We start from the raw sequence: 26,795 nt of genomic DNA, 5'->3' as shown, positions 1-26,795 counted from the left end.
CCAGAATAAGAACTGGATTCAGGGGCCTCCAAGTGTGGCTGGTCAGATGTCACCAGACCCAGTGGGAGATGCTCCCCTCCACTGTTAAGAGGTAGGATCAAGGCCGGCCCAAGACATTTTGCTGCCTGAGGCAGAGAACAAAATGTCGCCCACCCATTTCACAGAGAGCGGGCTAACGGAACTGACTGCTAAATTGTATTTCAGTGCTAGTAATTGTTGTTGTTGTTTAGTCATGTCTGACTCTTCATGACCCCCTGGACCAGAGCACACCAGGCACTCCTGTCTTCCACTGCCTCCCGCAGTTTGGTCAAACTCATGCTGGTAGCTTCAAGAACACTGTCCAACCATCTCGCCCTCTGTCATCCCCTTCTCCTTGTGCCCTCCATCTTTCCCAACATCAGGGTCTTTTCCAAGGAGTCTTCTCTTCTCATGAGGTGGCCAAAGTCGTGGAGCCTCAGCTTCAGGATCTGTCCTTCCAGTGAGCACTCAGGGCTGATTTCCTTCAGAATGGAGAGGTTTGATCTTCTTGCAGTCCATGGGACTCTCAAGAGTCTCCTCCAGCACCATAATTCAAAAGCATCAATTCTTTGGCGATCAGCCTTCTTTATGGTCCAGCTATCACTTCCATACATCACTACTGGGAAAACCATAGCTTTAAGTATACAGACCTTTGTCGGCAAGGTGATATCTCTGCTTTTTAAGATGCTGTCTAGGTTTGTCACTGCTTTTCTCCCAAGAAGCAGGCGTCTTTTAATTTCGTGGCTGCTGTCACCATCTACAGTGATCATGGAGCCCAAGAAAGTAAAATCTCTCACTGCCTCCATTTCTTCCCCTTCTATTTGCCAGGAGGTAATGGGACCAGTGGCCATGATCTTTGCTTTTTTGATGTTGAGCTTCAAACCATATTTTGTGCTCTCCCCTTTCACCCTCATTAAAAGGTTCTTTAATTCCTCCTCACTTTCTGCTAGTAAGAGGGTAGATATAAAAGTGGTGGGCGAGTTGCATGACACACAACTCTCTTCTCCAACTGAAAGTTGTGGTCCAGGAACTCAGGATGAAGAGCTGAGAGGCACCGCCACCTCCCAGTATGTGCCACCTGAGGCAGTCATCTCGCTCTGCCTAAGAGTAGGACCGGCCCTGGGCAGAATGAATTAGGGGCGAAAGAAGGAATCATTTTCTCTTCCTTGCCTGCACCACCGTTTCCATATTGCTGCAGTTTCCCTTCTGCCAGAAGCAATGTTATTCATCTCACGGCCATCCTCAGCAAGAACAGTCAATGGTAATGGAAGATGGGAACTGTAGCAATATCTGGAGGGCCGAAGGTTCCTCACATGTGCTGCACGTTTTGCATGGACATAGCCATAGGATGGGAAAAAAGAGGACCCCTCACTCCTCTGTGCCTGATGTATTTTCTCTCTACTTCAACAGATTGATCAAGATGGTCTGACGTTGTCCGAGAGGACCCTCTACCTGGGACAGGATGAGGAGAGTGAAAAGGTGAGAGAAAAGGGTCAACACACAGGTAAATATTATGCTGGTGGAATTTAAAATATATGAATCCCTGTGGACCCACATGTGAGGGTAAAGAACAAAATAATTGGCTGGGTGCCTGGTTTCAAAACTGCAGGTCTTGCACACTGTAAGCTTCAACCCCTTGCAAGGCAGGAATCTTTTGCCCAACGTGAAACTCGAACCCACAACCTGGAGCCAGACATCTCCATATACTGGTGGCATGGAACGGCAGTGTTCCTCAATATATGCGTAAGAAATATCTCAGGAAAATGGCCATTCGAGCTCTGCCCATGTAGTTTGTCAAATGCCTTTTCAAGAAGGACCGTTCGACCAAACCTAGCCTGCTAATTCCTTCGTCCCTTCGCAGATCTTGGCTGCCTATCGCATCTTCATGGAGAGGCTGTTGAGTCTGCTGGGCGCTGACAACGTGGAGCAGAAAGCCAGCGAGATTCTGCAGCTCGAGCAAAGGCTGGCCAACGTGAGTCCGCCATTCCTCTTCTCCTTTCTGAAGGTGGAGAAGGCTGGAGAGGAAAAATAAATGAGGGCTGGGGTCCAGGGCTGGCCATTCCTGGAAGAGGCGGCCTGTGTCAGATCATACCCCAGCAGTGAACTTCTGGAGCAATTCTTAGTCCCGAGGAGGGATTTGGGAGTAATTGGTTTTGGTTTGCATTTTCACGAGAGCTTAGCCAATGATTTGCACAATGTGCAAACTGGAACATGACGTTCCTTTGGCATTTGCACATTTCTGAATTTTGCAGCGCACTTCTCCAGCCAAATAGCATGCAGGAAAATGCAACTGGTAGCAGGGAGCATACCTAAAATGTTCATTTATCCATTAAAATAGTGCACGGAGATATGCATTATTTCGGAGGCAATTGCTTGCAATGTCAGGGGACATGCTGACAAATCTTCGTGAGAATTTTTTAAAAGTGAGGTTGCAAACCGATGCAGAAACGTAGCAAGTTTGAACTTATGATCATAAAAGTTAGAAATGGAGAGTGAAATTGACAGATTCAGTCACCCCTACTTCTGAGTCACAGGGACAGAGCTCACCTGGGGCAATGCTGATTGTCCCAGGGGAGCTTCTACACCTGTCCACCTGTAGTTCCCACCTGCCGGCCCTAAACAATCTCCTGTGAGATGCTGAGTCATTTGTATCTCACAGGTTTTCAGATTTGCTGTGAAACTCTGAAGATCTCAATACCTGCATTTAAAACGTGAGATTCTAGCTGACAATTCTGAGGGCGTTTGGGGTGTGCGTTTTGCATTAAAACACAATCCAACCGGCACATGCACACTACCTAGCTGTCATCTCTTTTCCCTAGAGAATTCTGGGAAATGTAGTTCCCTAAAGAGAGGACTGAGATCTCTAACATCACTCTCACCTAGCTGCCATTCCCAGGATTCTTGGGGGTGGGCTCTTTTCTGTTTCTTTCCTTTCCTATTACATTTATACCCCCCTCTTCCCTCTAAGCAGCTCAAGACAGTGTATGTGGCTCTTCCTGCTCCCCCTTTTATCCTCATGACAACCCTGCGAGGTAAGTTAGGATACAGAACCACCCCTCCTGTTTCCTCTCCCATTTCTCAGATCACGGTCTCCGAGTATGACGACCTGCGCAGGGACATCAACTCCATGTACAACAAGGTGACCCTGGGAGAACTACAGCGCATCACACCTCATGTAGGTTTGCAGTTGTATTGGGCCACTTTCCCCTTTCGGGAGAGAGCAGTTGGAAAAAATGAGAGGCGTTTTGTGACCCCACTGGTTCATTCCACCCTTGGGTCCTGCATTCCACACACATGGGCAGTACATTCCACAAAAGGGAATGCATTCTACACATGGGCCATGCATTCCACTTATGGGTGATGCATTCCGCTTATGGGTGATGCATTCCACTCATGGGTCATGCATTCCACTCACGGGCCATGCATTCCACTTATGGATCATGCATTCCACTCCTTTGTCATGCATTCCGCACACAGGTCATGCATTCCACTCCATGGGCCATGGAGGTCTGGTCCATGGCTGATACAATCAAGCTCCCACTTCTTTAACTGGAGGGTTCAACCCACCTTGACACAGTCTTTATAGACCATGCCATAGCCCTGCCCCAGGGTCAATCAGGAGCCCAGGCTCCCCTGGGTCCTAGCTCTGCTCCTCTCTCTATCAACTCCAAAATGGCTGGATTTGGTTACAGCCACTTGATGCCTGTTTCTTATGATAGTGATAGGGAATCTGTGGCCCTACAGGTGTTGCTGGACTCTGGCTCCCAGCAGGAATGATGGGAATTGTAGTCCATCAATATCTGGACTACATTCACCATCCCTACAAAACCCAGTCATACTCAGAAAGAACTGGTCAAAAGGACAGAAGTTACTTGTTGTTTACTGCTGTAACAATTGTTTTCCCGAAATTTATCTTTCATACCATGAAAATAAATAAAAACAGTATATATATAAAAAGGACAGAAATAGGATACATTCTGGGAAACTCTTATTTTTAATCTCCAGTTCAAATGGAAGAGGCTCCTTGACAGAATATTCCATGACAATTTTTCCGAGGACGAGGAGGTGGTTCTGCTGGCCACAGACTACATGCAGAGGGTGTCTGAGCTTATCCACACCACACCTATCAGGTAAGGATGTGGCCGAGAGGAAGCCGGCTTGCTATCTCTCAGCCTGGCCTACCTCACAGGGCTGTTGGTCGCCAGGCTGACCTACGGGAGTGAAACCAACTGGTTGGGAAGTCTCCTTGCTGCAATTCAATGCCCACAGAAAACTGCATGGATCCAGTTCTCCCTCCACGCTGGATCTCTGGAGTCCCAGAAAGACAATAGTTGCCTCAGGCTATGCGCAGAAGATCTCGTGCATACGGGATGCCAGGTGCCAAAGCTCACCAGTTTGCAGAAAGTGTTTGGTGGTGGTTCTTGCTGGCCGCTCCTTTTGCTGGTTTTAATTGGACAATTAGCCTCATTACCGTGGCTGTTACTGGCCTTTAGCATCAACCTTTCTTCCACAATTTGGTGTGCTTTCCTAAGCCCAGATTATACATTTAGCAAAACAAAACAATAAGTCCCTTTTTTCACACTGCCACTTCAGACTGCCAGGGGTGGCTTTCCATGTCTGAATACTCCCCATCGTTCTCCAAATGATGGGAACTCATTTCCCTGATATGCTAGCTTTCTACATGCAAGGTGGTCCTGTTGGTGGACAACTAAGGTGTTGCAGCTGGGGGGGGGGGAGAAAACTGGCACACATGATTTTGCCGCATCTGAAAATGTGGGCCTCTGAGGAAAAGAGAGGGAAATGAGGCTTATATGGGTTCCTTATTTCCCCTCACCCCACCAGACCAGGATATTCAGCATCCGAGCTCCCTCCTAAACCGGTTTGCCCTCCTTCTGCTGCAGGATCCTCCACAACTACATGCTGTGGCGCATTGCGGTGGTGCTGAGCGAGCATCTCTCGACGCCCTTCCGAGACGCCATCCACGAGCTCGCCAAGGAGATGGAGGGAGCTGAGAAGCAGATGGAGCTGGGGAAAGTGTGCTTGAGCCAGGCCAACAAGCACTTTGGGATGGCTTTGGGCGCTCTCTTTGTGGAAGAATACTTCTCTTCTGCCAGCAAGGCCAAGGTAGGAGCCAGCGCAAGATGGCGGACGGTGGGCAGGCAGGGTTCTGATTGGGTGGGGGGAAATGCATTCTGGGAGTTTCGAGAGGTGGGAAACCTTTTCCAGCCTGAGGGCCGTATTCAGCTTCTGAGGGCCACTTTCCAGTAGGGGGTGGGGCTGGGGCCTTCTTGGTGGTGTACAATATAAGTACAATAAGTTGCTGCTGCTATTATTATTATTATTATTAAATAGGATGTCTCTATTTTCACTGGAGGAATGTTGGAGGGCATGCTGTGCTAACTTTGACATCAGTAATAGTATAAAGAGCTCCGACGAGATGTAAGCATTCGAGATCTAAATTGGAACTTGACAACATGGCCTACCATCCATCTTTGCCGGCAGAATCAAAGGCAGCTTTCAAGTCAATAAAGGCCATGATCAAAGCCCTGCTTGTTCTTCTGGAAAAAACATTGTTTGCCTTGGCCTAAGCCTCTGATCGATAAAGAAGGAACTTAGCATACACTTCAGACACAATGCTATCTATTAAATTGATTGGTCTGTAGTTACTGATCTGTTGTTATTTTTTATTGCCTTTCTCGTAAATGTTCATTGGCAGAAAGAAAGCAGATTTTGTTGGCCTGTATTGCCCAAAGCAGAAGTCTCAGGGGTTTTGAAGCACTGTGTGGGGCTCATCGCAACCCCTGTGCGGTGCTTTGACGTCCCAGCAAAATATCTTGGGCTAGCCTTGGGTTGCTGGGTCTTCCCCACATCTCTTTGCCCTGAATTGCTTGGAGAATGGTGTGTGTCTTCCGTGTTCACCCATATCACCTTGGGCAACTTCCTTTGACCAGGTGCAGCAGCTAGTGGAAGACATCAAACACATCCTGGACCGTCGACTGGAAGAATTGGACTGGATGGATGAGGAGACACGGCGGGCGGCTAGAGCCAAGGTAGGCAGCCAGCGAGGGGCAGGGCTGTGTGGGGAGGAACCGAAGAAGAGTCTACCCAGACCCAGAAGCCACACCCTGAGCCCTAGAGGTCAAGAAAGGGCTAGACCCAGGCATAGGCAAACTCCAGCCCTCCAGATGTTTGGGACTACAATTCCCATTGTCCCTGACCACTGGTCTTGTTAGCTAGGGATGATGGGAATTGTAGTCCCAAACATCTGGAGGGCCGGAGTTTGCCTATGCCTGGGCTAGGCATATCAGCTCCTTTGTGAGATGATAAAGGGCCCAGAAACTAAGCCTGATGAGGAACGGTTGAAGCAGCTGGGTATGTTTAGCCTGGAAAAGAGGAGACTGAAAGGAGATATGAGAGCCATCTTCAAATATCTCAAGGACCGTCTCATGGAAGAGGGAGCGAGCTTGTTTTCCTCTACTCTGGAGGGTAGGACTTGAACTAATGGATTTGTGACAATACAGGAGATTCCGACTAAACACCAGGAATAACTTTCTGATGGTAAGAGCTGTTTGACAGTGGAACGGTCTCCCTCAGAAGGTGGTGGACTCTCCTTCCTTGGACGTTTTTAAGCAGAGATTGGATTGCCATCTGTCATGGGTGCTTTAGCTGAGATTCCTGCATTGCAGAGGGGCTGGGCTAGATGACCTTTGGGATCCCCCTTCAAACTCTGCAATTCTAGGATTCTATGACTTTGAGAAACCTTGTGCACTCACAACCCAGGAGGCACAAAAGGAAGGCGCTATTTATCCATCTATCTATCCATCCATCCATCTATGATTTCTAAGAATATTTATGAACTGCCAGTTCCAGCTCATTAAAAAAAATTATCATGGCAGTGTACTATAGAATATTCAGAAGGGCATACAAGTATAAAATCACCAAAGGAGAACAAATAACTGACGCTGATTCAAATTAATTCCCTAAAAATGCTTGGTGGAATGAAAACATTTTCATGGCTGTTGACGGAATATCAACATGGGAGGTGCCTGTTTGATCTCATTGGGAATGTGCTCCAAATTACTGATGCTGCTGCTGCACACCAAGAGTCCTTGGTGTGCCTAGAAATGAAATGAAGATGATGTGACGTTGGGACAGTCAGTGTGCTGGCCCCGGGGTGACCTGAGAAACACGGTCCAGAATCCAAAGGTTCTGCTAGGAGTCAGTCTGGCAGGGCCAAGGCAGGACACGAGGCAGGAAACCAGGCAAGGACAGGTACAGGATCTCAGGCGGGATCTAGCATACAGCAATGTTGCTCCCGCAACCTGGGGCAGGGTCCGACAGCCTTTTATCTTTGTTGGGGTAGTGGCCAGTCCTGATCCCCCGGCCACTCACCTCCCTGTCTCACCCGAAGGCGAGCACTCCTCCTGCGACTACTCAGGTCTCTCCTTCTCTCAGACCTCAGTCTCCGCAGCTCAGGAGACCTCGGTGGGTTACTAGACCCAGAGGCCGCCTCAGCCTCCCCTGACCCAACCGGTAGTGGAGCAGCTGTAAGTGATGGCCCAGCTGGAGGCAATGAGGTCATCCCTGCATCTGGAGCCAGGGCAGGCTCAGGCCCCTGACTTGGCCCAGCTGGTGTTTGTTGCAGGAGAACCTGTGCAGACTGGGGCTCTTCAGGATCAGGCCCCAAACTTGGTTCAGATGAGGCAAAGGATCCGGTGCAGACTGAGACCCCTCTGGTTCCACGTCCGAGCCCAAGTCCCAGGCCATCACAGGAAGGCTTCTCCAGATGATCACAGTTATCTGGCCGGTGTGTAAGAGACAAGGTGGTCCTTCAAGCAACCTGGCTATGGCCATGGGGATGCGTTTGGCACAGAGTGGGAACTCTGGGAGCTGCCTTCTACTGAGCCACACCCATGGGTCTGTCTATCTAGCTTAATTCTGTCTACACTGCCTGGCAGTGGCTCTCCAGGTCTTCAGGCAGGGTTCCTCTCTCACCCATATCTGGAGATGGTGAGGATTGAACCTGAAACCTTCTGCATGCAAAGCAGATGCTCCACTCAGCCACAGACCACCTATAACCCTCTTATTTTTATTTATTCATTGCATTTATATCCCACCATTTTCTCCAAGGAGCATACATGGTCTTCCTACTCACTGATCCCCACAACAGCCCTGTGAGGTAGGTCGGGTTAGAATCATAGAATTGTACAGTTGGAAAGGAAGAGCCAGATGCACAAATATAAGATGAGGGACACCTGGCTGGCTAGCAGTACATGCGAAAAGGATCCAGGGCCTTGGTGGACCACAGGCTTAGCAGGAGTCCACAGTGCGATGCAGCAGTGAAAAAAGCGAATCAACAGAAGTCTAGTGTCCAGGTCAAGGAAAGTCCTAGTACTGCTCTATTCTGCCTTGGTCAGACCACAGCTGGAATATTGTGTCCAGTTCTGGGCACCACAGATTAAGAGGGAGGTTGACAAGCTGGAAGGTGTGCAGAGGAGGGCAACCAAGATGGTCAAGGGTCTGGGAAGCAAGCCTTCAGAGGTTGAAGGTCATCCAGCGAGCTTCATGGCTGAGTGGAGATTTGAACTCTAGTCTCCCAGGTCCTAGTCCACCACTCTTAACCACTAAACCAACAGTAGGTCTGGGCTATTGTCCTCCACCACCAGGGGGGAAGAGAGGTGGAATCTCTAGGGACCTCACTTTAAGCTCTGATCTGCCTTTTGAAGGTGCAAGTGCATTGGGGAACTGGCTTTTAGGTAACAGTGGGATCCCCAGCATTGCTGATCTGTCTCACGGGTTCTTGAGGGTTGTCTTGCGCAGGTCCCTCAAGCTGTCTTGCCTCTCAGGTATCTGAGTCCTGCTTCTCTTGCAGTTGCAGCACATGAAGGTGATGATCGGCTACCCAGACTTCCTGCTCAACCCAGAAGCGATTGACAAGGAATACGAGGCAAGCATGCCAGGAGCCCAGTGCCCACGCTTCCTGGGGTGGGGTGGGAACCTCCCTGGGCAGAGAGTGGCAGCCCAACCAATTAATCAACTAAAGAGTTTTCAGTTGATTGATCACCTGTGTTTAAATAACGGCCGGTGGTAAGTGAGGAAAGAGCCTTCCTGTTTATGGAATTCTTTCCCCAAGGGAGATCACCTAACACTTACATTGATGTGTTTTCAGCACTAGGCAAAGACCTTTTTGATTTTCCTAGGCTTTTAACATCAGAGGAGTTTTAAGAAGCGGCTTCTATTTTATCCTGCTGTTTTGTTGATTACTGGGTTTCCCCACCCCCCCAATTGCATTTTTCTAATGGTTCTTTTTATTGTGTTTTGTAATGGATTTGTTGTTCTCGTCATATGAAGCCACCTTTGTAATTATAAACTGAAGGGCAGCATGCAATAAAAAAAATCAGAAATACAGGGAGCCGCCCCACGCTGTGCTGCAACATTGGCTCACCTGGCCTAGGCAATGTGGTTGTGTATCCTATTTTACAGGAAACAGTCCTGTAAAACACAAGTGGGTCACAAAACCTGTGCCAATGGGTTGCAAGTTTATAAGTAAACCCAAAGTAAATGTTATTTTTATTCCTTAATTCGGTGGTTTTCAACCAATGTGCCGATGGTCAGGGGCGCCATGGGCAACACTGGCCTCTGTCCCTCTTTCCTTCCCTCCTTCCTCTGATGCCCTCTTGCGTCTTTGCCTCCCAAAGGCTTGCACAGCTGTTTGTTGCGGCAGCCCTGGCTATAAGCTCCCCAAGTGAATGGTGCCTCTGGCGCTGGCCAGAAGGTGCTTCCCAGGCCACTGTGAGGAGGCACTTCTCTTTGGGGCAGGGGGGGCAGCTCAGAGATGAGGGGCGGCAGCTGCGGCTAACCCCAAGGACTTTGTTAATGGAGAAATTTGAGGGCTCCCTTGGACAAAAAACAAGGACACCAGCCAGGAATACCGGAGCAAAACAGCAGCTAGTAGGCTTGGTCTTTATTGAAGGCTGTCGCGACAGGACTGCCACCTGCCACCAGGTGGAACAAAATGGAAGCCCCAAACAAAAGAGCCCCCAAACTTTTATTAGCTGCTAATCCCCATGTTACACCCCCCAAACTACATCATGGTTACATCATGGTTACATCATGAAAGGGGAGGACTGGTGGCAGTAATCTGAGCATCCTGGACCCTGCCCCATGGTTCTTCTTGCCCTCCACCAAATACCCATCAAGTGTAACGAGATATTTACATTTCCCTGTTTCCCAGCCAAGTTAATCACACCCTTTTGTCTTCATCTGGGTTTGTTATTTCTGGAATGGCTACCTGTCTGGCCCTCAAGTATCAGGATGCCAGGAATTATCACTCAGGCAGAGGGGCTGCTGAGTAGCTGAGCTCACATGTCTATATGAATTTCTGAAGTTTTCCCTGTGAGCCAGTACATAGATAAATTTATCAGTGAATTGTTACATTTGGGATCATACAACAGAAGCCCTTTGAATAGATAGGAAGAAACTGTGATGAAGTGTTTTGTGGGGACAAATCACAAAAGTCACAAAAGTGATTGTGCTGATTTTGGTAGTGGGGTTCATGTGCATGATATCTGCTGGAGCAGCAACCCCGCCCCCAAACCTATACATAAATGCCTCTTACAGTTTTTTTTTTTTTTTTTTTGCTGGCATATTATAATGCTGGCGGCTGCGTTGACAGAGACAGGAAGGCTTGAGTCTGGCATTTTAACCCTTGGGAACCTCTCTCTGGCAGCTCATGACAGATCTCGTAACAGTTCCACATGTTTTTTCCAGTGACTGTTACAGGTCATTTCCGATGCAAGGTGTAATAGTCACTAAAAACAACTCCCTGTACGAGCAGCTTGTGGCAAACTGTCACTGGATCAGCTGCCAAGATTAGTGAACAGATGAGCCAAGGGTAATATGAAGTTTGCTTCATCAAAATAATAATATCTTTATTGTATGTCTGAAAACCATCTAAACCTGCGCTGGCCAACTCACTGGCAAAATGCAAGCCCAGCCATCCCTCTGACACTTGCCAAAATTTATTGTGAATAAAACAGTTAGAAACATTCATCGTTCGGTGTACCTAACACTGCTTAACCTTTATGCTTTTAGTCTTCTTCTTCTTTGGTGATCACTCGTAGCCAAGTAAGATTGTCTTCCATAAACACGGTTTTAATAATAAGTCTGTAAGTGACTGTGGAGGCCAATTCTGGATCCACACATCTTTCCACAGTGGGGACATAGGTTTCCGGGCGGGAGTTGATCAGTGAGGGTTTGCCAAGCGTGACTTCCTCTTAGCACATTTCTCCCTTGCGTCCTGAGTTCGAATGTCTTCAAAGCCCATGACACCTTTGGTAAAGGCTGTTCTCCAATGGGAGCGCTTGCAGGCAAGTGTTTTCCAATTGTTGGTGTTTATACTACATTATTAAAGATTTGCCTTGAGACAGTCTTTAAACCTCTTTTGTTGACCACCAGCATTACGCTTTCCATTTTTAAGTTCAGAATACAGTGGTGCCTCGCAAGACGAAATTAATCCGTTCCGTGAGGCTCTTCGTATAGCGGTTTTTTCGTCTTGCGGATTAGCGCTACTGCTGTCAAGCGGCTTCCAGCGATCAGCTGTTAAGCGGCTTATCAGCGGAACAGCTGATAAGCGGCTTAGCGGCTTAAGAAAAGGGCGGAAAAAGCAAAAAAAAAACCCGCGGGGGGATGCAAGATTTTTTTCGTCTTGCGAAGCAACCCCATAGGGGAATTCGTTTTGCGAAGCGCCTCCAAAACGGAAAACCCTTTTGTCTAGCGGGTTTTTCGTCTTGCGAGGCGTTCGTCTTGCGGGGCACCACTGTAGAATAGTTGCTTTGGAAGACTATAATCAGGCATCCACACAACATGACCAGTCCAACGAAGTTGATGTTGAAGAATCATTGCTTTTAGTATAATTGTTATAGCTTGTGAAGCCATATCCTACAATCAGATTGTTGCTGCTTTTACATTCCCAAAAGCAAAGCTGTGAATAACTTTGAAACATTGCCACAAATTCCACATTAATGCAAGCTGAATTGGAATGAACGGCAGTCTTTTTCTTTTTGAGGATTGCCATTTGTTGTGATTTAGCACTAAAGAGCAGCCGTTCCAGGGGGAAGTGGCAAAACCTCTCAGACCCATGCCTACAAAACATGAGACAAATGGAAAACCTCTTGGAATCATACTTTCTAGGCATGGGTCAAGTGTGGACGAGGCCTTTGCAGGTGAATACAGCTCACCTGGTTACAACCTTTCCTGCTATGGCGAGGTGTATTTCTATTTAAATCGTAATAATTAGTCCGAAACTCATGTGTGCATGGAGGTGAGCATATGCACATTTTATGCACCTTTTGTGCCCTCTTTTTTTGGGGGGTGGTTCCCCACCGTGCTCAGTCCTACCTACAAGAGCAGCTTGCTTCTCTCTGGGGTTTGCAACAGGGGTCTTGAACCTGGGACCTTTTGGCATGTATCGCTGAGCTACAACCCTTCCCCAAATCCTTGAGCCTAATTTCACTTGTCTCCTTCCACAGTTCGAGGTCCACGAGAAAACCTACTTTAAAAACATCCTCAACAGCATCAAATTCAGCATTAAGCTGTCAGTGAAGAAGATCCGGCAGGAAGTGGACAAGTCGGCGTAGGTATCCCTCCTTTTGACAGGAAGCTCAGGCCGGCTTGTGGAGAGCCTGCACCCTGAGTTATCCCAAGCAGGGAAAGCCTAGAAATATTGCACCTAAATTCTCACGAAAGCTACTGTGGAGGTCTGAATTTGGTGGTACTTCCAGCATTGGTCCTGATTTGTTTGTAGGGAGGTTAGACATTTGTTACTGATTGCTTGTGGGGAGGTCAGACACTGTTGCATCAAGCATCATCCCACACTTTCTGTGTATTTTCCTATCTCTGTCTTTCCGGCTTTTCTTTCTTTTTTGAAGTATGTTTGCTGCACAGGAGTGTCAGATCCATCTCAATTGTGTAATCAGAATTTCTTGGTATGTGTTGGAATCCTTCTTGGAAACAGGGACAGCCTGGGAGTCACACCCCAGTCTCCCCCCACCTACTTCCTCAGCCTTCCCTTTCTTTGTCTGTTCATTTCCCCAGGCTTGAGCAACCTCTAGTGGCTGGCAGCAAGAGCGCAGGGACGTTGCCTCCTTTGAACCAAACCCGCTATCGAAAAGTATGTTTGAACCAGCCAGCATTCTTCACGCGACACACAAGCAGGTGTTGAGTTCACCCAAGATTGATGGCTCAGACCTGGTTGCTCTGAGAACAGGGTTTCCCAAACTTGGGTCTCCAGCTGTTTTTGGACTACAACTCCCATCATCCCTTGCAAGCAGGACCAGTGGTCAGGGAAGATGGGAGTTGTAGTCCCAAAACAGACCCATGTTTGGGAAACACTGCTCTGAGAACAAAGGAAGTGATTTTGTGAGGACTGGTTCACGAAATTCCATGCGGGCAGAAGCCTCCGACTTCCTGTAGCTGTTTCCGACAGCTGCTACAGGAACCCTTGGAGCATCTGCTTCCTGCTCCCTTAGCACAGGGTTGGGGAACCTGTTGTTGGATTACAACCCCCACCATTCCCAAGCACTGGTCATGCAGGTGGGGACTGATGGGAATTGGAGTCCAACAATATCTGGAGGCTGGCAAGTCTCCCATCCCTTAGCTGCACCAGCACTGATACTTCCTGCCCCTTTCTTGACTCACCTGTAATAATAGAAAAGAAATTCGGTGTGTTCTTTGCCTTCTGGAGGTCATAAGAGACCCCATCTCATTCCTGTGCGGACAGATGTTGTCTTCTGCATCTAACAGTTATTGGGTCAAGCAGGCCTCACCTTCTGCTGCAAGGAGACCTCTCTTGATCAAGGTGTGTTTTCTCGTTGCAGGTGGCTGCTGCCCCCCCAGGCACTGAACGCTTACTACCTTCCCAACAAGAACCAAATGGGTATGGACACATTTGCATTTCTGGATCTCTCGTGGGACTGGATAGCTCATGGGAAAGGGAAGTCGCCCGTTGCAGGCGCGAGAGTCAGGAATTTGCATTGCCACAGCCCTGCTATGCACTGAGGAGCTGAAATGCCACCCAAGCAGGCTCCATAGTTGGACTGCTAGAGACTGAATCTCAAAATCTCAGCTTAGCAGCCAACAAATCTTGCTCTCCACTGGGATTAGGAATCCTACCTTTATTTGGCAAGGCCACTCCATACCTACATGACCTATGCAATCCCCACCAACGCAGAGCTTTTTCCCTCACAAGATTTAACATTATGCCATCTGCCGTTCTGCAAGGAAGGTTCTCGAAGGCTCCATATTTGCCGAGAATTTTTGTTCCTTTACCATCTTTGTCTCATTTCTCCTCAGTGTTCCCAGCTGGAATTCTTCAACCCACGCTGTATGACCCAGAGTTTCCACAGTAAGTGCTTTCTCCGCACACTGGGAACGCACCATGGGCTTCTGGGAGGGAAATGGGTGCTTTGTGTGTGGTTCTGCTGGTGGCGATCCAGGCTAGAGCAGCGCTCTTCAACCTTGCGTCTCTAGATTCCGTTGGACTACAACTCCCATCACCCCCTGCCAGCTTAGGCAGTGGTCAGGGATGATGAGACTTGTAGTCCCACAACGTCTAGGCGGCCCCTGGCTGAAAAATTGTGGGCTGGTGGGTTTCAGTCCAACTTCTCTTAGGCCAAGTTTTGTGGGGATGATGACCCATCCCTTGAAAGGAATCCCTTCCTTCATAGGAATGCTGGGGCTCTGCTTATTTCACCACACATTTCTGGGAGGGTGAATGAACTGTAAAAATGTGCTCTTCTAAAAATGTGCTGAAAAGTGGCCACGTTTGTTTTGAAGTGAAAGTATCCCCATCGTTCAGCCCGGACACTGAGATCCAGCTCCGAGGGCCTTCTGGCGGTTCCCTCATTGCGAGAAGTGAGGTTACAGGGAACCAGACAGAGGGCCTTCTCGGTGGTGGCGCCCACCCTGTGGAACACCCTCCCTTCAGACGTGAAGGAAATAAGCAGCTATCCTATCTTTAAAAGACATCTGAAGGCAGCCCTGTTTAGGGAAGTTTTTAATATTTAATGCTGTATTGTTTTTAACACTTGATTGGGAGCCGCCCAGAGTGGCTGGGGAAACTCAGCCAGATGGGAGGGGTATAAATAAATTATTATTATTATTATTATTACTACTACTAATATTATTATCAGCCTGGGGCAGATTCAGAAGACAGTGCTGACCTGGATCATGCCCCTCGCGGATTTCCAGCCTAAAATTCTCCATCTTTTTGCAGAATCTGGGCTCTCACCTATTCCCCAACCCTTCAACCCCCTGTTTCACTGGCACCCCATAGCCCCCAATGCTTTATCTCCCACCTACAGGTCCCTGAATTACGGCGGGATTGGAACGATTATTGGACATGAGCTGACACACGGCTACGATGACTGGGGTGAGCTCCCCCTCCCCCCTCCCTTCCCCAAACCTATTTCGGGGCCTGATAATCATCTCCCCGAACCTTCCCAAAACCTAATAACCAGGCCAGCCTGATACATTTTGCTGCTTGAGGCAGAAACCAATTCAATTCAGTTTATGGAAACCAAGCAGACGGGCGGCTTAATATTACTTCAGTATTGCTGATGGGCCTCCTAGAGAATTTTTAAAGCATTAAATGGTTTCATAAATGATTTTTAATAAATGGTGGGTCCGCACCATCCTCTCACACCTGAGGGAAGCTGGTTAGCTTAGAACAGGGTTTCCCAAGCTTGGGTTTCCAGCTGTTTTTGGACTACAGCTCCCATCATCCCTGACTGCTGTTCCTGCTAGCTAGGGATGATGGGAGTTGTAGTCCAAAAACAGCTGGAGACCCAAGTTTGGGAAATCCTGGCTTAGAAAGATCATGGTGAGAAACTCACAGGTTTGTCCTTGAAACACCTTGCCAATGCTGCCTGCCCCCACCCCCAATAATCTGCCACCTGAGGCGGTTGCTTCACTCTGCCTCATAGTAGGGCCGGTCCTGGCCTGGTTTGAAGGGAGGCCTTTCAGCTGCTCCCACAGAGACTGCAAATGTCTACCAGAGGCCATCCATTTTCATTCTTTCATCTGCACAATGGGGCACAGAACAGGCATGCACCCCCAAAACACAAAACCTTTTCCCTCACTCATAAATATGAGGCCTGTATGAACTAGCTGTTGATCCTTGCCTCCTCATTTTTTCAGCCTACGTTTGAATACATCCATCACGGACCTCTGGACCCAACGACGTCTTATATTCTTAATATTGAAAAATATGTTTATGTCCCGTGGCTAGGTCTGTTCTAAGCCTTATCTGAGCTCCCCCTCCCTTGGCAAACACCCAGCCGATCAATGAATTATTTCCGTAAACACTTGAGCGTTCTTGATGCGTGTTCTCACGTTACACTGAACCCAGGTTACAAGCTCTCTCTACACAAGTGCAAGGGTTTTCTTTGAAAGAATGAACACTTTGTGGATGCACACATCTCTGCTCTTGTGTGCACAGGTACACAAAGTGTACACTCGTTGAACGCTACGTGTGGATAACCCACAGGAGTGCTTATAGCATGTGAACAATCCTGCAGTCAAACCGCAATAGAACTGCAGCCTCTCCCCAGTATAGCAGCAAAATCTCTGAGGTCACCCTTGTGACTGACCCTTATCTGTCCCGCTTTGCAGGAGGCCAGTACGATCGCCATGGCAACCTGATGCACTGGTGGACCGACTCATCCTACAGCAAGTTTCTTAAGAAGGCAGAATGCATCGTTAACTTGTATGACAACTTCACGGTCTACAACCAGAGGGTGAGCCGGGGTGTGCCATGCAAAGGGGGAGAGCTCCTTTGCAAAGAGTCTGCCGTAGAACCCGAAACCCGTGTTTGCAAATATGTGGGAAATGTCCACATTTCCAGCTCCACTGTCCATGTTTTTAAAAGATGAAATTTTAGGACCTCGCATCTGCATTTGCCCTTTGACTGTGACATTTCCCCACAATATCCAAATATCGGCTTGTTATTTAAGGCAGGCATCAACTCTGAAACACACCCATCCAACCCGCTCCAGAAGCTGTCAAAATTCTGAATGGCGTTGTGCATTCAAATCCAGTTCTGAATGGCGTTGTGCAGTCAAATCCAGTTCGATATTCTATACTATCACAGAATGGCTATCAAATAATGTTATCAGTAGGTTGATATTAAATATTCTGAAAATGAACAACAAATATTGGGCATGCGTTCACATAATTAGAAAATATTTGATGGGACCCACTTAATTTGATGGGACCCACTTAAAAACTGTATTTATAACAGGGCGTTCTTGATTTGTTCTTAACGCCGTGTTGTAACCCACCCCGAGGTGCAGGCAATAAATTAAAATAATGAAAATGCAGAGAAGAATTCTATAAACAAATTTATTACAGCTCTGATTGCTGTAACCAAGCGGGTCCTCTGGGGAGAGTCAAAAGTCTGGAGTCCACTGGAGAGCCAGGAATGATTACCATTTCAGACTAGAACCTGGGAGACCTGAGTTTAAATCCCCACTCAGCCATGGAGCTAAACTGGGTGACCTTGGGCCCGTCACGACCTCTCAGTCTGGCCTACCTCACAGGGTCGTTGTGAGTATAAAATGGGGGGTGGTGTGTATGCCAGCCACCCTCAGCACCTTGGAGAAAAGGCACGGGTGCAAATGTCATAATAAATAAATAAATAATAAATAAATAAATAAATAAATAAATAAATAAATAAATAAATAAATAGAATAGAATAGTCTGACCAAACTGCGGGAGGCAGTGGAAGACAGAAGTGCCTGGTGTGCTCTGGTCCATGGTCAGGTGTGTCTTATGGAGCGAAAAATACGGTAATTTACAAGGTCCTTGACAGCCTGGGTCCAGAATACCCCAGGGAGCATCCCATCCCTTATATTCCTGCTTGATCTTTTTGCAGGAATCCCTGCTTGGATGAATGGGTCATATCTACCAGGAGTTCTGTGTTTTGTATTATAGGCCTAATTTTGTGAAACTCCCCTCTTGTTGAGATCAGGCAGGTCCCCTCCCTGTTGAACGTCCGGCTCTTCCTAAAGACTTTCATTTCATTCCAGCAGGCTTTTTTAAAAATAAATTTATTTATTTGCGTTTTTCAAATGAAAATTTTACAATAACGTAACAACTTACAATATAGAAACAAGATTCCACAGAATCCTATTGTTAGTCCTTTCCTCCTGCATCTTCTATAATAATCCAAATCTTCTGCATCTCCATTATGTCCAAAATTCACCATTGTTGTTCCAACCCCACTAACGATTTTAGCTGCTTACAATGGTTTTTAAGATAGATTTCCCCCATTCCGTATTAAAATTCTGGTCTTCCTGATTTCTGAGTCTTCTGCTCATTTTTGCTATTTCAGCACAGTCCATCAACTTAATCTGCCATTCTAGGGGCTTTTTCTTCTTTCCATCTCCAGCAGGCTTTTTAAAAACTGAGTTCTGAATTTATAGTTTTGACTCATTTTTATTCCTACTGTATTATGGCTCTTGTACAGAAGTGCCTGGTGTGCTCTGGTCCATGGGGTCATGAAGAGTCGGACACAACTAAACGACTAAACAACAACAAAGGTACCCCTGCCCGTACGGGCCAGTCGTGTCCGACTCTAGGGTTGCGCGCTCATCTCGCTCAAGAGGCCGGGAGCCAGCGCCGTCCGAAGACACTTCCAGGTCACGTGGTCAGCGTGACGAAGCTGCAGCTGGCGAGCCAGACCAGCGCCGCACACAGAAACGCCGTTTACCTTCCCGCTATAATTTATCTACTTGCACTTAGGGGTGCTTTTCAATTACTAGGTTGGCAGGAGCTGGGACCGAACGACGGGAGCTCACCCTGCTGCGGGGATTCGAACCGCCGACCTTACGATCAGCAAGTCCTAGGCACTGAGGTTTTACCCACAGCGCCACCCGCGTCCCATAAGTGCCCTTAGTACCTTCCTTCTATTTGCTATAGGAGGCAGCCATCGCAAATTATAACTCAATGGGCAAGAGGAAGGGTTACGCCCCCCCCCTTGACCTGTATTTTGGCCCACTATCATATAGACAGGCTTTTGAGTAAGAAGCAAATGCCCAGTTGTTCTGTATGGGACAATGACAATAAAGATTATCATATCGTACCGTGTCAGTGGTGAGGAGATTCGAGGGCAAAGAAACAGGGATTTTCAAATAATAATAATAATAATATTTTATTTATACCCTGCCCTTCCCGGTTCAAAAACCAACCTCAGGGCAGCTAACAACAAATTTAAAACACTTAATTATAAAAGCAGCATAAAATACAGTATAAAAACATGTATAACAATAAAATTCAAAAATCAAATCAATCAATCAATCAAAAAAAGAAAGACCAGGAAAGAGAAAGGTTTCTTTGTGTCGATGAGACAAGAGTTTGTTTGTCTCAAATTAGACCGGACCTAAACGAGATTACCTGACAAAGACAAGCTCACGCCTCCCATTGAGTTCAAATACATACTTCAGGTGCATATGTAAGATTTGTAATTATATTTTGGGAATAGTTTGTGTTTTTATGTTGCTGCATTGTTTTATACTTTCTGGGTGTCTCATGATCCTATTATAAAGCAGTTGCGTTCTGTGCTATCGATTAAGCACTGCTAGGATTTGATTCTTTTTGTTTCCCAGTATTTTCCTTATCAATAAAAAATTGGTGCCGCCCGGAGGGAAAAAGTTTGAGAACCTCTGTTCTCAATACTGGGGTTTTGTGGGATGGTGGAAAGGAAGTATCTCCAATCCTAACTCTGCTGTCTGTCTGTCTGTCTGTCTGTCTGTCTCTCTTACAGGTGAATGGGAAGCATACCCTTGGGGAGAACATTGCTGATATGGGGGGACTTAAGCTCGCCTACTATGTAAGTCCCCCCACCCCCAAGGGAAGAGGAGTTCCCAGTCACATGTCCTAAGTCCACCCAACAGGGTGTCTGCCTGACATCTGCCCAAGCTCAATTTGGCTGACAGACCTGTGCAAGAGTGCTTTTCACACAGTGCCTAGTTAACTGTGGAACTCCCTCCCACAGTGATGGCCACCTGAAATATACTCAGAGTCAAGAGTGGATTTCATGCTCTTTATTCAGCTCATAGTGGTGAGGAGGGAATGAAAGTTCCCTCAAAGTATCTGCATTATATACATTATTTACACAATGGGCCCCACGTGATTGGCTAATTCCGGAATTCTCCTGTAGGCCAATCAGGTTGTGGATTCACTTCTATCTGGATCTGGATTGGGTGGCTCCTGCTGATCATACTGCTGCATTGTTCTTGGACCAATCAGACTGCTGAATTCTGAATCCTATTGTTCTAGGACCAATCAGACTGCTGCAGTTTGGATCCTATTCAACTCAGTACATAACACTACCAAATCTGAGGGCTTTAAAAGAGGATTAGATGATTTCATGGGAGAGCAGTCTATGAACAGCACTCCACCCCACCGCGGTTTCACCTCACTTTTGATTTGTATCCCGCCTTTCTGCATTGCTGAAGAAACTGCAAAATGCACACAGAGATTGCACATTTTCTAGCAATCCTAAACAAATAACCCGCAATCCTAAACAAATAACCCGTAGTAAAAATAAATAAATCAAAACAACTTATAACTAATGAAGGAATACTCAATCGTCTATTAGAATGTAAACGTATGCAATAAAATTAACTCTCAAAACTTTGGCAGGTAATTATGAAACAGAATTTCACTCTCAACTATTATGACAAATCGTTACTAAATTATAATGGAAAAGAAATAACAGCAAAGAGTCTTAAAAGAGCCAGACGTTTGTGGATACATTTGAGGAACCGAGTGACCGTGTTCCTCACTATTTGTATAAGAAACACAATTGTTAAGATTTTTATACCCTGCTTTTTCCCCTGTCAGGGACGCAAGGCATCTTACAGACAACAAATAAGAATGCCTTAAAAACACGGGGGGGGGGGGGGAACCAGGATTCAAAAGCTCTGCCCTTTGGATTCAATAATAATAATAATAATAATAATAATAATAATAATAATAATAATTTATACTCCGCCCATCTGGCTGGGTTTCCCCAGCCACTCTGGGCGGCTTCCAACAGAATATTAAAAAACAATAGTCTAATAAACATTAAAAGCTTCCCTAAACAGGCCTGCCTTCAGATGTCTACTAAAAGTCTGGTAGTTGTTTTTCTTTCTGACATCAGGTGGGAGGGCATTCCACAGGGCAGGTGCCACTACCGAGAAGGCCCTCTGCCTGGTTCCCTGTAACTTGCCTTCTCGTAGTGAGGGAACTGCCAGAAGGCCCTCAGTGTCGGGGCAGAACAATGGGGGTGGAGACGCTCCTTCCGGTATACTGGACCGAGGCCGTTTAGCAATTTCACCTTTGGGGAGGGTCTTGCAGGGAGGGTTAGGGAGCAGCCCCCTCATTTAGCTGAGCAACACTTTCTCTTGCAGGCCTATCAGAAGTGGGTGCGGGAAAACGGTCCTGAGAACCCTCTCCACCCTCTCAAATACACCCACGAACAACTTTTCTTCATTGCTTTTGCCCAGGTAAGGTCTGCGTGCCCGGGGAATGATTCCTTGGGGTTCCTGGATCAGACCCCAAAGGCTTGAGCAAACGCTGCTACCACGTCTCATCAGACTGAGGTGTCTCCAAAGCATTCTCAACTCACTAATGCGCCCTTCAGCATCCTGGCTCCCAAGCAGATGTTCTGGACTACAACTCCCATCAGCCCCTGCCAGGAGTCCAAGCCATCACCAGAGATCCAGGCTGGTGAAGGAAAGGTTATACTCAAGAGCTTACATGAGGGGTGGCCCAGATCCTTATCAGGATCAATCTTGTGAGCCAAATTTGACAGTTGTGGTGTTTAAAGGAGAGAAGGCTGCATCAAAGAGCACTTTTGCAAAGAGCTTTTTGCAAAAGTGCAAAGTGCGCTTTTGCAAAGAGCTTTTGCAAGGAGCTTAAACAGTTTTACTGTTCCAGTTTTCAGTCTCTGGAGACTGAAATGGGAGTGGGGCGTTTGTGTGTGTGTGTGTGTGTGTAAGTTTTAATGACCTTTAGCTTGAGGGCATTCTGGCAACGTGAAATGGCTGCCGTCCAACTCTGCTATTGCCACAGACAGCAGCAAAAAGCTAAGAAGGAAGAGAGGAAGGGAAGAGGGATCAAAAGCGAATGCAATTTTTAAACAAATGAATTCATGCGCACCTGTTCCTGCCTTTCCTAACGTTGGCCAGAGACCCCTGCTGCTACCACCATTGTTCCACACAAAGGCATTTCTGGTGGAGGGCTGGAGCAGGCTGCCTGGTCTCTAAGGCAAAGAGGCTTGAGACACTGGCTAAGAACTCGAGAGCCCTGGGCCCTCCCAGGCAGCCTCACCTTGGAGCCACAGGCCGGACCTTCCCTCCCCAGTCTCTGACAGATCCAGCCTCCCACTTCTCGCTTCTTCTCCCTGCAGAATTGGTGCATCAAACGGCGCTCGCAATCCATCTACCTGCAGGTGCTGACCGACAAACATGCCCCTGAACACTACAGGTACCTGGGTTTGTGTGCGTATGCGTGTTTGTGTGCAAGAGGAGGGGACAGGAAGGGGAAGGGATGCCGTTTGGGTTTGGCTTGCACTCGTTGCCCATAAGCTATGGGACCAGGTTCAAGGTGCTTGCATTACCGTATTTTTCGCTCCATAAGACACAGTTTTTGTCGGAAATCAAGCCTTTATCAGGAGAAACTGGCAACTTTCCCAGGCACCCGTCTTGATTCCCTGTTGACCTCCCTGGCTGCATTCCCCAGCAAGATCCAGGCTAGGTCTCGATAGGCAATTCTTCTCAAATGTGAGAAGAACACACTCCCTTTTTCCTGCCCCCCCCCCGGCAGGGGAAAGAGATAGACAGAAACATATTTACATGCCTTTATTTCTGTCTTTGCAGCATTACAAAAAACATGACTGCTCTCATCAAACTCCAGCAGTCTAGTGACAAACACTTCCTGTACTTCCTGGACAGGAACAAACGGAAGAGCTCATATTACACTCTGAGCCAATTCCGGTGCTTCGCACTGTGAATTGACTGTCCCTCCGTTTCCCACAGGCAGTCCCAACATTCCCATTATGTTTTGCTTTCAAGCTAGCAGTTTGCAGCTGCATTGCTTCTGTATCATAACAGTTTTTTCCTCCTAAAAAGTTAGGGGAAATGTCTGTGCGTCTTATGGAGTGAATGCACTGGGCGGCAGAGGGATCCCTTGGCTACCACTGCAGTCACAAGCTGAGGGATGCCTCTGCAGCCAGAGCCATGGCTCCTGTCTGTCGCTCGCTGTGCAGCTATCGCTCTTGCTCTGCTGGCTTCAGTGAGAGCGATAGCAGCGCCTCTTGCTCTACTGGCTTCACAGGAAGCGAGAGGAAGGATGGACGGGAGCAAGGAAAGTGATTGTGGCTTACATGCTCTGCGCAGAATATTTTTTTTCTTGCTTCCCCCCTCTAAAAACTAGGTGCGTCTTATGGTCAGGTGTGTCTTATGGAGCGAAAAATACGGTAATTTACAAGGTCCTTGACAGCCTGGGTCCAGAATACCCCAGGGAGCATCCCATCCCTTATATTCCTGCTCGATCTTTTTGCAAGAATCCCTGCTTGGATGAATGGGTCATATCTACCAGGAGTTCTGTGTTTTGTATTGTAGGCCTAATTTTGTGAAACTCCCCTCTTGTTGAGATCAGGCAGGTCCCTTCCCTGTTGAACGTCCGGCTCTTCCTAAAGACTTTCATTTCATTCCAGCAGCCTTTTTAAAAAAATAAATTTATTTATTTGTGTTTTTCAAATGAAAATTTTACAATAACATAACAACTTACAATATAGAAACAAGATTCCACAGAATCTCCTGGGCTTCCCTCCTCTGTGGGTCCTATTGTTAGTCCTTTCCTCCTGCATCTTCTATAATAATCCAAATCTTTTGCATCTCCATTATGTCCAAAATTCACCATTGTTGTTCCAACCCCACTAACGATTTTAGCTGCTTACAATGGTTTTTAAGATAGATTATAAATTTTCCCCATTCCGTATTAAAATTCTGGTCTTCCTGATTTCTGAGTCTTCTGCTCATTTTTGCTATTTTGGCATAGTCCATCAACTTAATCTGCCATTCTAGGGGCTTTTTCTTCTTTCCATCTCCAGCAGGCTTTTTAAAAACTGAGTTCTGAATTTATAGTTTTGACTCATTTTTATTCCTACTGTATTATGGCTCTTGTACATTGCTGAGATTAAATAGAGCACAGATTGTTGATACAAAAAAAATAAAACATGGACACTCTCGTGTTCTGAGAGCCTTGCTTGCCAACCCACGGTTGACGGTCGCCCTATGTGGTCTCCTTGCTTGACTGCTCAGCAAATTTCCCCTGCCAGGCTGGGGGCATCCCTGGTAGACCAGCCTTCCAGGCCTTTCCTCTAAGACAGGAATCCCCAAACTTGGCCCTCCAGCTGTTTTGGGACTACAATTCCCATCATCCCTGACCACTGGTCCTCTTAGCTAGGGATGATGGGAGTTGTAGTCTCAAAACAGCTGGGGGGCCGAGTTTGGGGATGCCTGCTCAAAGAGCAGGCAGGCCAATATCCAAATTTGGGACATGGTGTGTTTGTATGTTGAAGGAGGCAGGAGAAACCTTGAGACCATCAGCTTCAGCCAGGGCAATGGGCGTGTTTTGGATTCTGATTTGAGAGATGCACTGCTTTGGGGGATGACACACAGAGAGAGGGGTGAAGGCCTATGAGAGATTTCATACCTGAGTCAGATGGAAGCTGGGGAATAAATGGAATTAAATTAATGATAAATTTAGATTAGATAGCCGTTTGGGTCTCTTCCAAATCTTCTATGATTCCATTATTCTAATCCTTTGGAGCTGCCAGGGGCTTAAATCTGAAGCAGTTACCTCTCAGCGGTCAGGGTGCAGCCACCCGATCTTGAGAAGAAGGAGCAAAGAGTGAATCTGAGCATGTGAAAAGTGCTTCCTTCTTTCTACCAAGCCCCTGCAGCCAGCCTCCACATGAGGAATCAAGGGTTGCAAAACAGGAGAGGCATCTTAGGTGGAGTCCCACGCTTCTCGTTTTATACAGCAATCCTTCTCAGGCTTTTGCGGCTGCCGTTGCCTCATTCCTCTCTTCTTTCCCTCTCGCCTGTAGGGTCCTGGGCAGCGTCTCGCAGTTCGAGGAGTTCGGCCGGGTCTTCCACTGCCCCAAGAACTCACCCATGAACCCAGCTCACAAATGCTCCGTCTGGTGAAAGAGCCGCCCGCTCCAACCCACCCCTGGCATTGTCCAAAACACTCGCCGGGCTCAGTCGCCACCACTCTAAACCTCGTTGCCCACCGGCAGGACAGAGAAAAATGAGGGAAACACACACACACACACACACACAACCACAAACACACCCTGTTGCTCCGAGCTGGCCCCGTTCTCAGGGACCAACATGCACACCGACAGACAAGGGCCATTATTTCGGGAGTTGGGGATGGACCGACTCCTGCAGAAATTGGGCACTTTTCTCCCCAAGACCTCACACAGACCTCTGTGCACACCTGTGTCGCTGCTGGTTGGGAGAGGAACCCAAGAGAGGACACTACGGCCAAGCCAGGCAGGGCCAGATGGAGGTGGCAAACATGGGGCCTGTTTCTCCAACCATATCTGGGAAAACAAAACAAGATGGCAGACAAGGCCAAACCAAGGCGCCTCCTAATTTCCCCTCAAAGCTTATTGTCTCCAGATCTCCTCTCAAGACCAGCTCATTCCCAAACTCTCCTTGGGTGCTAGAAATATTGATCAGGGTCTTCTCTAAAATGGGCAGAGTCAGTAGGCCTCTGCCCCACCTACCCCAGGCTGCCCACCCTGGCATGCCATGCGCCACCTGCCCCCTTCCCCCCTGAGCAAAAGCACACCAGGAAATGCAGGGCATGTATGGTAGATATTTGGGGAGGGGGGAGGACCAGGGTGATTTCTAGGCAAGCACTCATCCTGATCTGCCTACACAAAAGTCGTGGGGACGTTATACGGAACCCCCGTTCTGTCGAGCCTTTATTTTGATCTGTTTGCGGGATCTGTATACAGGATCGCGTCAAGCGATTGCTATCCCATACTTTCCAGCACATTTCCCCTTGCTACAAAAAAGGTCAAATTTATATATATTTTTTTTTATGGAGGGGGGGACAGATTCATTGTGGAAGGAGGCCAGCCCAAATGCAACCTGAGTTTGCCGATACGCGATCGACTCCTGTCTGCAAAACAGTGAGAGTCTGGAGGCAGGTTGGCATGGTCAGCTGTGTGGCCAACTGCCCCCCGCCGCCCCACCCCAACCTCCCAAACCCTCCACACACACTCCTAGCCAGCAGGTGGCGCTGTCTGGGCTGTAGGGCTAAGTGGCTCTTTGTACAGAAAATGTTGCGCTGTATTTTTCTGCTGCTGATCATGTTGAATTAAAAGGCCAGAGCTGTTTTGTCTGCATGGGCAAAGGGGTGTGATTTATTCACTGGGCTTCTTGCAACCCTCCCTTTCCCAAGGGCTTGGAGGAGACGCCAACCTGCTAGCTATGCTACCTCATCCTTCAATTTAATTTAATGAATTAGCAGAATTGAATTAAAATGTCTTGCTTAGGAACATCAGAAGAGCACGCAGGATCAGGTCTGTCTAGTCCAGCATTGGACCCAAGCCCAATAGCACTCTCCCCTCCTCTGGTTTCCAGCAACTGGTATGCAAAAAATTGCTCCCTCCAGCAGTGGAGACAGGACACAGCCAGTTAGTGGCC

General features: G+C 47.5%; 1 protein-coding gene across 1 annotated transcript in view; it reads left to right on the top strand.

The window, feature by feature from the left end:
* ECEL1 (endothelin converting enzyme like 1) overlaps window positions 1-25,597 on the top strand; it is a 49,571-nt gene extending 23,974 nt beyond the window's left edge. Inside the window, exons 3-18 of the mRNA XM_081911453.1 lie at window positions 1,429-1,497; window positions 1,880-1,990; window positions 3,101-3,193; window positions 4,024-4,148; window positions 4,920-5,142; window positions 5,970-6,068; window positions 8,891-8,965; window positions 12,549-12,652; window positions 13,896-13,954; window positions 14,371-14,422; window positions 15,381-15,448; window positions 16,690-16,814; window positions 19,841-19,906; window positions 21,474-21,569; window positions 22,475-22,551; window positions 25,181-25,597. Coding sequence (XP_081767579.1) covers window positions 1,429-1,497; window positions 1,880-1,990; window positions 3,101-3,193; window positions 4,024-4,148; window positions 4,920-5,142; window positions 5,970-6,068; window positions 8,891-8,965; window positions 12,549-12,652; window positions 13,896-13,954; window positions 14,371-14,422; window positions 15,381-15,448; window positions 16,690-16,814; window positions 19,841-19,906; window positions 21,474-21,569; window positions 22,475-22,551; window positions 25,181-25,280 — 1,542 coding nt within the window. The 3' untranslated portion in view covers window positions 25,281-25,597. The remainder of the gene's footprint in view (window positions 1-1,428; window positions 1,498-1,879; window positions 1,991-3,100; window positions 3,194-4,023; window positions 4,149-4,919; window positions 5,143-5,969; window positions 6,069-8,890; window positions 8,966-12,548; window positions 12,653-13,895; window positions 13,955-14,370; window positions 14,423-15,380; window positions 15,449-16,689; window positions 16,815-19,840; window positions 19,907-21,473; window positions 21,570-22,474; window positions 22,552-25,180) is intronic.
* Window positions 25,598-26,795: the final 1,198 nt, after the last annotated feature.

This window comes from Podarcis melisellensis, assembly GCF_964234715.1.
Source record: "Podarcis melisellensis genome assembly, chromosome: 5".
In the NCBI taxonomy this organism is placed as follows: domain Eukaryota; kingdom Metazoa; phylum Chordata; class Lepidosauria; order Squamata; family Lacertidae; genus Podarcis; species Podarcis melisellensis.
Note: the sequence above shows the minus strand (reverse complement) of the source record. Positions and strands in the feature narration are given on the sequence as shown.